Genomic DNA, 14,672 nt, shown 5'->3' on the forward strand with positions numbered 1-14,672 from the left:
TAAAACTCTCTTATTATGGTAGTAAACGAATATGGTAGTAATCGTTTGACGTGAAGTGACGGCCGCAAACGCGTAAATCCTGGCGCCAATTGGATACCAACAGTCCGATGTGCTGTAGCCACTCCGCTCGTCTGCTGCCTTGCAGAGGGACACCATGTCGCAGCCAATTGTTACGTTTGCAGCACACAATGCAACAAGGGCGAACCATGGTGCTCGCGAAAAGAAAGCTCAAAGCCAATACTGACCGCGCAGCTTGCGTCAACACGGAGCATGTTGTAACACAAGCAGACAACACTTGCTGTGTGCCGGAAGTGCTTGAGTGTAGTGATAAATCATCCTAGTGTATTTTCTTTCTGCAATTTTTATTTTTTTGTAGGAACACATTAACCAACATACCAACTACAGTAGAACCCCACTGTTACATTCACGGGTGCTGCGTTTTCCTGGCTGTTATGTCGTTTTTGGACGGTCCCGGCATAGATCCCAGAGGACCCAATGCATTGGCAACCCCGCTGTTGCGTCGCAACTGTGGGAACGTTCTCGCATCATGCACTGCGAACATCGCATTGCTCCTCATGCCAGTCTTTTTGACAGCAAGTGTCCGCGCTCATCGAGTGCGATGTGTTCATGTTTGCCTGTGCGCGCTGACACCATGCTTGTTTATTTAGTAAATAAACGAATGTTTACAAGTTTATAAGGATGATAAAACTACTATCCTGACTTTGTATAGCTGTTTACTAATTTGCTATCACAATCGGTGCTCCGGCACCGATTGAGATTCTACTGTTTTACGAACATTTGTTCCCCATAAAGTTGGAAAAATGATTGATGACGTGACCTGGGCAGCCAATTGCGTCAATTGGGATGGGGCGGCTGAAAACTCAGGGGAGCGGCGCCACTGCAATCGGTAGCGATGCACGTTTTTAAAACCTTATAATAAATTTCATGCTTTACACAGTGTGCCTAAGAAGGACCTACCCTAACAACTCAGTACATTTGCACAAAATCATCAAAATCATTTCAGGGTCCCTTTAAGTTCAACATGGCCAATCCTATTTACAGGTAGTCGCTTGTCGGGCTGTGAAGCAATTCGCATTACAAACTACCTTTCATAAAAAGTCCTTAGCAAATAGTGAGAATTACAGCTTGGGCAATGCGAATTACCATCATCGGCGATCATTTTAGCTGCTCTGTGCTCCCTCATGTCATCACTGCAAGAATACTACAATGTCTTGCATGTTAAATGAATGTAGTCAAGTCGACCTTCCTCTCCAGTTCTGTCTAAAAGTGAACCAGAAAAATTTATCTTCAAAACAACTTCCCCTTGCCAAGCAGACAAAAGCAGCCAATGTTGTATGGGAAGTTTCCTTTACCGAAAAGATTTTCCTAGTCTGTACTCACAGATTTCTGAGGTGTCACAACACCATTCACTTTCCATATGCTTTTGCTGCGGGTGATTCTTCTCTCAATGACAGTGTTGCGGCCTGATGTGCCAGACCTGCATGTGCAATCATAATACATGTGTTAGAACTTGTAAACTCGCACATGGAAAGCAAATGGTTTCACAAATTTGTAGGGAAAAAAATCTGGCCAGTCCACAGGCTGGTGACAACCCGGTTTTGGAATCGCAGTACTTCCCTAAACCATCCTAGTGAAATGGACACGAACAAACTGAACAGACCAGACGGGCATAGGTCGGCAGGATAAGCGACTCACTCACACTCACTCACCAATATTTTCACAGACTATGTATTCATGAACTCACTCACGTTCCTACTCATGCCCACTCATACCCTCCATCACTCACTCACATTCCTACTCACCAGCACTCAATCACAGCCTATAATATGCACACAAACCAAGGAAGCATTGGACAGCCTTCTTGTCTGTGGGTGGTGAAAACTCGGCGACGGCAGCTGACTAGTTGGGGTCTGGTCGGACACCTTTAGGACCAACGACATGGCCAAGAAATTTGAGCTCTTAGAACCCGAAGTAGCATTTTTCAGGCTTGATGGTCCGTCAAACATGCTCAAGAACACGACGTCGTCCAAGTATACGAGGCAGGTTTGCCATTTGAGTTCAGCAAGCACGGTATCCATCATCCGCTGAAAGGTGGCAGGTGCGGAACAGAGACCGCTGAAAGGTGGCAGGTACGGAACAGAGACCGAAAGGGAGAACTTTGAACTCATAAAGGCCATCAGGTGTCACAAACGCTGTTTTTTCATGACCCTGTTCATCAACTTTAATTTGCCAATACCCGGATTTAAGATCCAACAAATAAAAAAAACTTCGCATGTTGTAGACGATTCAATGCGCCGTCGATGCGTGGCAATGGATAAACATTGTGCTTGATAACACGGTTCAACTTACTGTAATCTACACAGAAGCGTAGTGTGTTGTCTTTCTTTCTGACTAACACTACAGGGGAGGCCCATGGGCTTGTAGACAGCTGGATCACGTCTTGGAGCATCTCTTTCAACTGCTGCTTGATCGCTTCCCTTTCCACTGGAGACACTCTGTAAGGGTTCTGGCGAACAGGACGTGCTGACTCGTCCGTAATAATGTGGTGCTTTGTGATGGACATGCGCTGTACTTTGGATAACATTGAAAAACAGTCAGCAAATTCCTTCACAGGACTCAGTAGACGGTCTTTCTGATGGCCTGGCAGAGCAGCGTTAACATGAATCCGTTCTTTTAGGCAGGGTAACTCAGATTGCCAAGACAATGCGATTTCCAATGTGCCAATGTCACTAACATCAATGATTTCGCGAAGAAAGGCAATTGTCGTTCCTCGCAGTACATGCCGATACTCGTTGCTAAAGTTTGTTAGCAAAATGACTGAACACTTGTTTCGCACCTGAAGAAGCCCTCTGGCTATGCAAATGTGGCGCTCAAGAAGCAGGGGAATGTTTGCCTCAGCAATTCCTTCAACGGCGTCCTCCATGTCGCATCGGACAACAGTAAGCACGGTGCTATTGGGTGGCAATGTGACGTGATCGTCGGCTATGCGAAGCGCAATGTCACTGTCATTGTCATTACTGTTCGCTATGGCTTGCGTAGTAGCGAAGCTGACTCTAGACTCTTGCAGGTCGATGATGGCACTGTTCGCCTGAAGGAAATCCATGCAGAGTATAAGGTCCTTTGAACATTCAGGAAGAATGATGAAGTCGCCGATGTACGTGAAGCCTCGAATGTTGACTCGTGCCGTGCACCGGCCCACTGGAGTTATGGGGTGCCCTCCTGCAGTACGAATCTGAGTTCCGGCCCATTGCGTTGAAACTTTGTTCAGTATGCACGCGAGATTCTGGCTCATAACAGACATGTCCGCACTCGTGTCAATTAACGGCGTGACTTCGCGGTCATCTATGGTAACTAGTACGTCGCAAGTTACTGACACCGAACTAGACTGCTTTCTCTACGTCTCAAGTGTGTCGTATTGCGATAGTCGTAGTGGAGGATCTTCAGCGTTCGCAATGTCAGCGATCTCACCTCCGCAGGTCACTGGACCCAGTTTTCCCGGGAGGCAGGGCTGGGTGAGCTACACCTTGATGCGCTCGGTTTGAAGAGGGGGCTGGAAGACCTGTTTCGGGCGGGGGACTGTGACCGGGACTCACGGAATCGTGGGGAAAATGAGGTAGTGACGTCTGCGAGGCAGACTTCGATCTCCAGGGAGCATTCGCCCTTGGGCGGGCACGGCGCATTAAGTGAAAATCCACGGAGCCCAACTCAGCGGTAAGGACATGCCCTGTAGAGGTGATCGGCTTCACCACAATGAAAACACAAGGGCCTCCGGTCTGCAGTGTGCCATACGTCACTCTTGCGGGGTGGTCGTGCTTCAGCCATGAATGGCGGGCGGCGAGGCCTGAAGTCGCCAGTTGTTCAATGGCACACACCATGAAAGTCCGGGACGTTGCTCACATTGGGCACAACGAACTTCCCGCAGCTTCCGCATACGACATGCGAGGCTGTGGCTGCCGTACCTCGTGCTGTGGTCTCTTGCTTCGCTCTCGAACTTGGACTGCTTGCCTGATTTCCTCCCGGACGACCTCAGCCAGAGCGAGTCGGTACTGATACCTGAGTCACCTGAAGCTTTTGGAGCTCTTGTCGAACAACAAGCCTAATGAGCACCCACAAGGCATCGGTATTGTTAAAGGGTACGGCAAGTGGGTCACGCGATAGGGTAGACACATTGCGGTTGTACTGCCTTGTTCGCAGCTGCAGTGCCTTTTCCATTGATATGGCTTCCGCGAGAAACTCTGCAACAATCTTTGGTAGGCTGCGAATTAGGCCACCGAATAACTCTTGCTTGACACCACGCATCAAGTTCCTTAGCTTCTTTTCTTCTGGTACGGACGGATCCGCGCGTCAGAAAAGTCTGCACTTATCTTCGACAAGCATTGCGGCGGTTTCGTTCAGCCACTGTACTCTCGCCTGAATTGCAGATTCAGCTCGCTCCTTGCGATCAAGGCTGGCATATGTGCTGATTAGCTGCCGTCGGAATTCGGGCCGCCTCACGGTTCTCAAACCATGTCCGCGCATAGTCCTCAAGGGCAAAGTAGGCGTTGCATAACTTGCGCTCCGGAGTCCAGCCGTTGAATTCTGCGACACGCTCAAACTGATCGAGCCAGTCTTCAACATCCTCGAAGGTGTCCTCATGAAAGGATTTTCGGATTCACGGCTGGTTAAGGATGACCTCGGTTGGTGCGGTTGAGAAAGAAGACGGAACTGATGTACTCATCCTTCTGACTCGGTTGGGTAGAGGCTCGTGCTCAGGTGGCAGTCCTTGAAGTCGACGGCTTGTCCATACGTGAACAGGAGTCAGCTCGACCGGACATCAAACTGGGCTTGCAGATGGGGTTCGATCGGAAAGTGGTAGCATGTACCCCGCACCTCCACCAGAAAAGTGTAACGTAGATTGAAGATGGAGGCTTACAAAATAGATGCTTCTCTTTAATGGCGGGCCAGAAGAAGAGCATGCAGCTTATGCACTTCATCGTCTTTCATAGCACTGACCTTTGCGTGCGCTGTCCGGCTGTGCGGAAGCCCCACATCACTGTGTCAATAGTCAAGTAAGTTTGTTCACACTCTCCAACAGTCACTCATAGCTATACTCATGTCCACTCAAACTCACTAGCACTCACTGGGACTCTTAGATTTGTCCTTCCAGACTGCACGGGGCTGCCCAGTGTGGTGCTTTCAGCCAATGAGCATTGCATCTGCAGCATACCGGACAGTCCAGGATGGCAAAGTAAAAACAACCACTCCTGTTCATACTCACATTAACCAGAACTCCCTCCTGTTCATACTCACGTCCACATAAATTCATCTGCACTCAAGTCCGTTAATACTCCCATCCAGTCGCACCTTTCATCACTCAATAATGCTGTATCTCACGCTTAATAAGCAAGTATGGAGCAAGTATGAGTGAGTGCACCGTATGTGAGTATGCTGACCTATGGTTCACATCGACAGACCTATGCACCAGTCATACACCTATAGACAGAGATACGTACCATCACAAAGCAGAACCTGGGCTTGAGTTCTTGCACATCTTTAATAACCACTCAACCACTGCACACCGAATGCTCACTAATACATATGCACAAATAGAACACAGACAGGACACTTCAAACATGAACATGCAAAGAATAGCCAGTCGACAGAAAGTGGTTTCGCTATCGAAGACATACTGAAACCCCATTATTTCAGGATGAGTCCCGGTAATGCAAACGTGCATACAAAGATGCCCAACATGAAACTTGAAAATCTTGAGATGGTACTTCTTTGTCACTGCTTTCACAACTTTTCTTATGACGACTTGTCACACTAGATTTCAGATAAATCTTGCAACCTACACACCTAAGCTCATTCCATTTTATTAAGAAAGTAAACAAAACAGAGGTTTAGTGGGCTCTGTTCCCAAGATTATAAATTATCCTCAGATGCACATTGGAAGTTATTATTGAGACTTTTCATGCCTAAACAGTATTTGGTGCCTATATATGGCTTAAATGACTGCTTTAGTGCCGGTTATGGATGCATAAGACAGAATTTTTTTTTTAGTGCCAGGACATTTGGTCTCTTAGTCATGACCTCTAAACAAGCCCAGCCAAGAGCCATCCTGCCCTTTTGGTGCACCAGAGTTAGCTCAAAGAGTGGCAGGGACTTCGAGAAGTTGATTTACCATGTTCAAGAACTGTTGCAGAGCTTCTTTTTACGTTTTGTAGGCTGTGAACAATACTCACAGCTCAATCTCGATGACAGCAGCGTCAGCGCCATGCCTGATGTAGTCGGAGACGTTGGAGGCTCGTCCAACAGTGTAGGGTGTGCCGCACAGGCCAAGGCAGATGGCACACACGAGGGACGACTTACCCGACCCATTGGTGCCCACTATGACATTCAGGTTGGGGCCTGGCCGTACCTCCACATAAGTGTATGTCCTGCAATGTCGTCACAATGGCAATGAGGCATTACACACGCTGTCAGAGACCAGACAAAGTGCAGAGCCAAAAAGCAAAGAAAAGGAGGAGAGCAATACATGCACAGTCACTGTGCCCTATTTAAAAAAATAAAATGAGTACTAAAAAGCATTTCTAAATATGAGGTTTAACAGTGGGTCATGAGGCACACCATAGTGGAGGGCTCCAGATTATTTTCGACCCTGTGGGGTTATTTAACAAGACCTAAATCTAAGTAAACGAGCATTTCTTTATTATGCCTTCGTCGGAGTGTGACCACTGTGGTCAAGAATCAAACACATGACTCCTTGCTCAGCAGTGCACTGCCATAGTCAATGGGCCACCGCGGTTGGGCAGGTCAAAAATGACAAGGGAAGAGGCAGAATAGGCAACATAAGATATGCTGGGCTTGCAATGGTGACACAGTGTACATTGCAGCATCCAGCAGGTGCGCTTGGTGCAGAAGATACATTGTACGATTTCGCACATATTCAGGCGTAGGTGCTGCCGTACCAACAAGTTCCAAGCAGTTTCCAACAGTCTGATATCGTTCGCACGCGCCAGATCCAATATTAAATGTCACGTCATATAATGTGCCTCCTGCTTAGAAATGGCTACTCCACTACAAAAGGAAGATGGAAAGCTAAACCTTGACATCATGTCAGTGTTCTAGACACGTGGCATCTCTGCACCAAACGCTTGTGAGTTTTACAGGATCACAGCCAAAGCATTCCGGCACGTGTGGAACACATGCACATGATTACTAAAGACCAACTGTAAGCAAACTTTGGACAGCGTAAAAAGCCTAGTTTAGAATAGTGCACATTGTGCCTCTGCGCAATATTTGATGTTTGAAATACATGTGGAAGTGTCATGAAAAGTTAGCAAAAGTATCTCTAAGGAAAAATGCTGCCATTACCGCCCACCAAAAGTCATGCGCATGACCCAAAACGCGTGGCTCCCAGGCATGACCTGCAAGATAAAGTGGCACCCGCTGCTTGCTGAAAAATCGAGGCAACGTGCTGGTACTTATGTCACAGCGACAACCACCAGGTGCATGCGTCATCTGCTTAGGTGTTGTTTAAAGGCTGCTAACAAGAAAACTATGCAATTACCAGCCCTTACCTGCGGTTTTGCCAAGATTGCTTCAGTGGTACATACTCCTTAGCTATAACTAATTTATTCAAAGTGAAATTCTGTAGCCGTTGGTCTCTAGATGTAATACATGCACAGAAGCATTCAGAATGCTTCTTTCTACAAGTCAGTCAGAATTTCTGACTACATAGCGCATTATACACTGTTTAGCAAGAATGTGCTGACTATTTAATTTATGCATCATAAATTTTTTACCAAGAATGATTTGACTATTTCAATTGTGCATTATACGCAGTTGAAGATGGTTTACATTTTCATACCGGCACAAGGCAAGTACATGCAAGACCTTTCATACATTCTATTCTCCCTTAAATATACAATGGCACTGTGCTCACTCAAAGCACCACAAAAAGCCCACTCACACAATATGCAAAGCACTTCACACAATGACCTGACCTAACCTAAGAACATAATCTTTAAAATGTGCCAGCGCCTCCCAGCAATGCTAGTAATGCTTAGGACGGCCACCAGAGTGAATGCAAGGAGCTTGTAGATTCTGATCCACCACCGGAGCCGCATCAACTAGCTCAGAAGAATGAAGTAGGTTTGAGCCTTCAAGCTCCCTTACTCACTGAGAGCAGTGAATATGTAGCAAAAGTAGTGGTCGAGTTACGCAATTCCTTTAACCCCCTTAACAGCCATGACAAATTCGAAAAAAAGAAAAAAAAATTTATAAGTGCAGAATTTCTTTAGACCTACATATCCTTGCCATTTTTTTCTAAAAAATGATACAGTTGAACTCGGATATATGGATATCGAACCCACATATAACGAATTATTGTGTATATGGAACAGCTATAAAATCCCCTTGAAAATTTCTGCATGAAATAGTTTATTTTATATATTGAATTACCTATATATCGAACTTTTTGTGATCCCCTTCAGATTCGATACATCCAGGTTGAACTGCCATGAATGCCTATTGCATTTTACTGGTCTTGCTGCAAAAATATCTGTGACTAAGGCACTTATACCGTGCATAAAAGCCTCAACTAGAAGCTTAAGAGCACTTTCTCCCACTTTAAAAAAAAAAAAAAAAGAAAAGCTCTTGATCAGAGAGATTGGGGCTACTAGAACGAACCCAAATAAACCGGGAAAAGCGTTGCGGTCGCATACTGGTGACATTCAAACATTGCAAGGTTTTTCAGCATGCTGCTTAATGAGCTGTTGCCCTGTAAGAGACTCGTCCAAACTGCAAGAATATATAAAGAAGTACTACGCAATTCACTGTTTACCCTGATACCAGGTTGCCAAACATAGGCAAGTTTCATAAAAGGTTCATTTGTTGGAATGTCCTTGCTCAACACCATGGAATACAGCAAATCCGCAGTGGAGAACGTTCTATGATAGCCCAGTTCTCCCGGAGAATACGTTCCTAGGTGTCATGTAGAAGGCACGCACATGGCACAGATTAACACTTGCTGTCTGCAGACACAGTTGGCTTCCTGCAATGCATTGGCCAAGTCTGGTGATGCGTGAATAGTTGCTGAGAAGTTTGCAGATTACTTGGCCGAAGTTCAAAGTTTGGTGGAGTCAGCAAACATGTCAACATCACACCACACATGTTGATTCAAATTCTCTGGGTGCATCCAAGCCGAGGAGGGATGCATTTTCTTCAATGAGGTACAATGTGATGGGAGCAACAGTACCCTTGTAACGGACATCCGCCATGAAATGTCAAAGATGTGGAATAAACTTCTTGGAGTAGTTTTCAAGAAGGATGTGTGATTGCAGCAGCCGGGTCCCAGAAAAATGCTGCTGGGTATCTAGCAAGTTCAAAAGCAACATGGTCGCATCAGTGTTGACAAGAAAATTAAAGTTCACCTTGCCAATCTGGACAAAAACCTTCAGCAGAGATGGATTGAATAAACTGCAGTCAAATAAATTTTTCGGTTACTTTGATACCGAACAAACGCCCTGGCAGGCGCCCATGCATTTCTATCAACCCAAACTTTCATTATTTTAATCCTGAAATGGGCCTTCGCCATATAATTCCAACTTCACTGGTCACCACACACGCACACATCTAATCCCAATAGTGACCCCAGTGGTGACTCCAATAGCGGCAGCGTCTGCCTTGGCGACGCTTGGGGTACAGTGAAGACATCAAACGTCATTTCACATCGAAAACGCCTAGTGCCCGGCACCAAGACCACCAAAGACTAGCTTTTTTGTTCTTAAACTTTGAAACTTCTGTGGGGTATGTGGCTACATTATCACTTGCAACGCCATACAAGCAGATGACACCCAACGAGATCAAGTGAAACCTTGCAGGGCGTCCGAAATTTTGACTACCGCTATGGTCGAGCTATATGGGGCATGTAATCACGCCGTGATAAAATACGAATAATAGTACAGCGACAGTAAACAAAGAGCACTCATCAAGCAAAAATATAAACTGAAATTCTGCAAAAGGGCATCTTCAAAAAAGCCAGCAACCAGTGATCATAGCTCTAACAGAAGAGAAACCCTTCTTGATCCCAGATGGAATACTCCTTATTTTTTTAATAACAGTTCGAAAGGGTTATTTCAAGCCAAATTCACAAGCCATGAAGTCGACCACCTGCAATTTATATTTAAAAGGTTGTGGATAGCTACTACACTTAGTTAAGTGCATCTCCAAAATATTTCTGGCAGAAAAAAAGTTGTTTGTCTACCTCAGCACCATTAAAATTTTACAATGCAAAGTGACATGTCATGACTGCGAGTTCCAAACTCAGGCCTCCTTTGCTGAAGCGAAACGCTAATTTGTTTTGTAAGTGTCCACATGGCCAGCAAGGTGCCGCCAAAATACATGGTCTACAAAAAATTCTTTTTTTTTTAAGTATTTCATAAATTCATGAGTACAGAAACATTTTGTGGGTAATTTATAAAAACTGCACTTTGATGTGCAACGCGTATGATTGGCCGTCATTTCATTTTGGTGCACTTATTTCTGAATAAAGAAGCCCAATTTGGGGCAAGTCTAAGGTTTATAAAACTTTTAGCTTTTTCATTGTCATTTTACTATTTGACATTCAGTCTTAAACATAAATAAATAGATAAATGTGCTTTGTCACACAACAAACACTAGGAAAGGAAAATGGTAAAAAATGAAACTTTTGCCGTGTGTTCTGCTGTAAATGGCACAGTGGTGTGGACCATATAAAAATATCAATGATCGCTCATTAAACAGCAGGACATGTAGTAACTTGTTTAAGGGAGTTCAGTCAAAGTATTTCTTTAACAAGAAAAAATGTTTAAAAGTTGTGTTAGTGCTCCAGCCACTAGCCCTTGATCCGCAGTACATCTTCACTGCAATACACACCTTAGTCTGGTGAGCAATGTGCTGACAGCGTCTTTTCCTATACGAAAGCGCTGCAGGAGTGCTGGACACGTGGCTTTCACCGTACTGCCATGTAGTTCTTCCTATTGAATGTTCCAACTAAGCGCTGCACACTTTGGAGTAGAAATTTATGCTGTATACAGGCATTTCTTCAAGAGAATGGACCTTTTTCAGCGGTGCAGCAGAAGTTTACTTCATCGCAGAAGATTAGGTTTAGGCCGCATAGCTGCCCTATAGTAGCCAATGAGGGCACGTTGTTACAACCGGGTTTTAATAGTGTAACAAAATGAGTTCGTGCAGCATCTCCAAGCTGTGTTCAGCCTTTTCTTTATTCTACAATCTCTACATGTTGTTGCCACATGTATACGACACGCAACCCACTCGACTTTCTACACTAACAAAAACTGTAATAACTGCGTGTTTCTATTAGCTACAATGCAGCCACTACGTAGCATCAACTCATCCGAATAAAAAAAAAGAAAAGGAAGAATTGCAGCAGATCCAACGAGCTTTTTGGAATCTATTGACCCTTTTCGCGTGGGTGCTGCCATGTTTGATCATAAGGTAACGCGTCCATTGCTTGCCTCAACTGCCTCCGTATTTACAATGGATGTGTATGACGCCAGTGTGGCTTAGCAAACCTCTGTTTCGGGAGATATTGTAGATGGTGACTGGGTGGATGACACGAAGCTTTGGCCACAGCTTCAGAGAACATGCAAAAGCGCTTTCGGAGCTGAGTAAGCTAGGTCCAAACGGCACAAGCAGCAAATATGGTGCTTGTTCTAAAAGTGGGGCTAAGTATGTATTCCAAGCTATCCAAACCTTCTGCTTATTAATTGAATCGGGATTAGTGTGTTTTGCTCTTCATTCTTTATTTGGCTAATATTTTGAAGCAGCTCGGCTTTTCACATTTCTGACTCGGTATAGTTCCTGGGTGCGGTCACTATCCGATTATTTTCTGCCTAATCGCTCACGGTTCCGCTCAGTTTCGCTAGATTTGTTCTTGCTGTGCACAAGGCTTAAAACGTAGCTGTTCTGCACATTGTAATACCTTGTAGCAAAGACATATTATAGCTAGTAACTCGCTTACTCTTGTGGACCGTAACGAGACATTCAGCTTCGCCCATTCGTGCGCTATCAGTGTAGTACCGTCATTTATTGTGCGTATATAATGCGCATATATTCAAGTGTGCACTCATTCACTTATTGCTGACACATTGGCAAAAGAGTGAGGATAAGTTTCCGTGCGTGTTGGGGTAGATACTGAGCGTGAGCTCTACTATGACGGGAAGCGGCCCTACTCCGTTTATCATTGCTTAACGAGCGGTACTCACTCTTGCCGATGTACTGGGGCTGACGGCCCCTTCTTTTAAGGTTAGCGATACAACACTGGCGGATGAGCAAATTTCTGTATCCTCGAGGAAAGCCACATATCTCGAAGTGCCGGAAACACGTACAGACAGTTGCAGCAGCGGTCCGTGAACTTGGCCACACATATTTGTTACATTCCGTAATATGCCAGTTGCTATTTTTGCAGGCCAACTACTGCACACGTCTTCAATTCAGCATGATTGGAGCACAGTGCATCAGTGAAAGCTCAGCTGCATTTCCGACAGCTGATCGCACAGAAGCAAGGTAGAAGCAGTAATGGTTTCGTATTCGTGCGCGGTCACTGAGGCGACATACGGCGCGCCACTGTAAGCGTTATCTCGTTTCTCTAGAATAAACTGCTCCGCAAGAAGGGTCAATATATAGCGAAGCCTTGTGCAAGTGCATAGTCGAAAGATGAGTTTGTGTTTATTGAATGTTCGCACAATGTGACATGGAAGGCTTTAATCAGGTAATGCAAAGAGGCTAATGCAGTGCCGCCGCCGCGGATGCACGAAGGCGGGCTTTCAGGTTCTTTTTTCTTTCGCCCGCACAGCCGACCACCACAGCTGACACGAGTGCCATCTGGTGGTGGTGCAAGGAACACAGCGGCGCGTCCCCGTCTGTGATTGTTTGGCCTATTCGGCCAGAGAACAGCCACACCGCAGCCACAGTCAAGATAAACCCGGCAAGGTTCGCAAAGAAAGCTTTGCTTATAAATATACTGCTCCGTGACAATTTAAAGCCTTCAGTTAGCCGTTGACGTGTACCCTATGTGCTGGGTTTGCCCCTGCGACTATCAATATCCTTCACCACAGTATACAAGATGTTTCATATCTGAGCAAGCCCAGCGTATAAACAAGTGCACTGTGTTGCAAGTGCATGCAGGGGCTAAGCATGCACTCCCATTGAGCCAGTGCTGCACATAATTTATGAATCTATTGTTTTATTACGGTGATTTAAAACAATTATTGTGCAGGAAAGCTGACTTGCAGTGCTGCTTACAGCCGAATAAATTTGCGGGGAACCAACCTACATGAATTAGCAACTTAGGCAGTTTGATCAGCTATTTCCCATGACATTACTCAGTAAAATACAAACAAAAATTTCCTGACAATTCCATGACTATTCCATGTGCTCAGAATTTCCCCGACTTCGACAGGTTTTCCAGGTTACTAGACACCCTGGCCCCTTTTCAACCACTTGCTTCGCTTCACCTACTCCGAAATGTACATCCTCCTGCATTTTAGCTACATCGCGCGAGAACACTATAATATGGTCGTACTATCGACCAAAAACGTTTACGGACCACAGGATCTCAGAATCCGAGCAGCCTTTAAAGTAGCCAGTAAACCCGTACATCACAATTAGTACTTTAGCCGTATTTATTTTGACATGCTACAAAAGCGAAAAGCGCTAAATGTCCACTCTAACATAAATGTGTCTAGAACCAGGTAAGCTAGAACACCCAGTGAACCCCATACCCCTTTGCGCGTTTTCACTGCAAAATAGAGCGCGACGGTCTCCTGGTCATTTAAACACACCAACAAAACTCTGCAAATAGCATGAGGATCTGACAGGGACACTTCGTCTATATAAGCACATCACAAAAAAACCGTGCAACCAAAAAGCCCGCTCTACGCGTCTGATTAGACAGGTCGAAACAAGAAGTGCCTGGGAGATCGCATCAGTTTGCAATCGCTCACTCCGTTCGCTTCAGAGATAACGTTATTGTTTCAGTGAACAAGCTTTTTAGTTTCCAAGAGGGACAGCGAAATCAGTGGCCAAACAAGACAGCGGCTAAGCGCTAAACTGCAGGCTGATGAGGAACATCGCCTTGACAGGTGTTTACAGGCCATGTGAAAGAAAAAATGAGCATGGAGACAGTTCTACTCACATAAAATCCTCCAACTTGATTCGGACAATGGCTCCATTTGCGTAATCCATTTTGCCAATTAATACTCAACACTTACGATAAGCACATCAAAAGACTGTCGCAGTTACACCAACTTTGCGCGCGCTCACATTACATGCGAATAACAACAGACAAAAGAAAGAAAACGATGATGATGATGATGATGATGATGTAGCGGCCAGCCCCTTTGTAACGGGTGGACACAGGCAATGTCCTGGCCTGGAGGGTTTAAACAAATAAATAGATAAATAAATAAAAAAAGGAGAAAGAAAAGAAAAGACAGAAAGGAAGGAAATGTGCACTTCGTAGGTCACTATGCGGCACACAACGAAGGGCGTCCCCTTCTGGTGAACTTCAAAGCCTAACCACTCCAAACCATCCACACAAAACAAACGCTCCAAGAGCAACTACAATATTTAAAATCTGAGCCTACATAATTTTCAATTTTATT

At 45.1% G+C, this 14,672-nt stretch overlaps 1 protein-coding gene across 1 annotated transcript in view; it reads right to left on the bottom strand.

Moving 5' to 3' along the window:
- The window catches only part of LOC119446126 (structural maintenance of chromosomes protein 5-like), a 69,409-nt gene extending 55,064 nt beyond the window's left edge, over positions 1-14,345 (bottom strand). The window contains exons 1-3 of the mRNA XM_037710480.2: positions 14,204-14,345; positions 6,246-6,440; positions 1,402-1,498 (exon numbers count right to left, since the gene is read on the bottom strand). Coding sequence (XP_037566408.1) covers positions 1,402-1,498; positions 6,246-6,440; positions 14,204-14,253 — 342 coding nt within the window. The 5' untranslated portion in view covers positions 14,254-14,345. The remainder of the gene's footprint in view (positions 1-1,401; positions 1,499-6,245; positions 6,441-14,203) is intronic.
- Between the last annotated feature and the right edge of the window lie 327 nt (positions 14,346-14,672).

This window comes from Dermacentor silvarum, chromosome 3, assembly GCF_013339745.2.
Source record: "Dermacentor silvarum isolate Dsil-2018 chromosome 3, BIME_Dsil_1.4, whole genome shotgun sequence".
Classification (NCBI taxonomy): Eukaryota; Metazoa; Arthropoda; class Arachnida; order Ixodida; family Ixodidae; genus Dermacentor; species Dermacentor silvarum.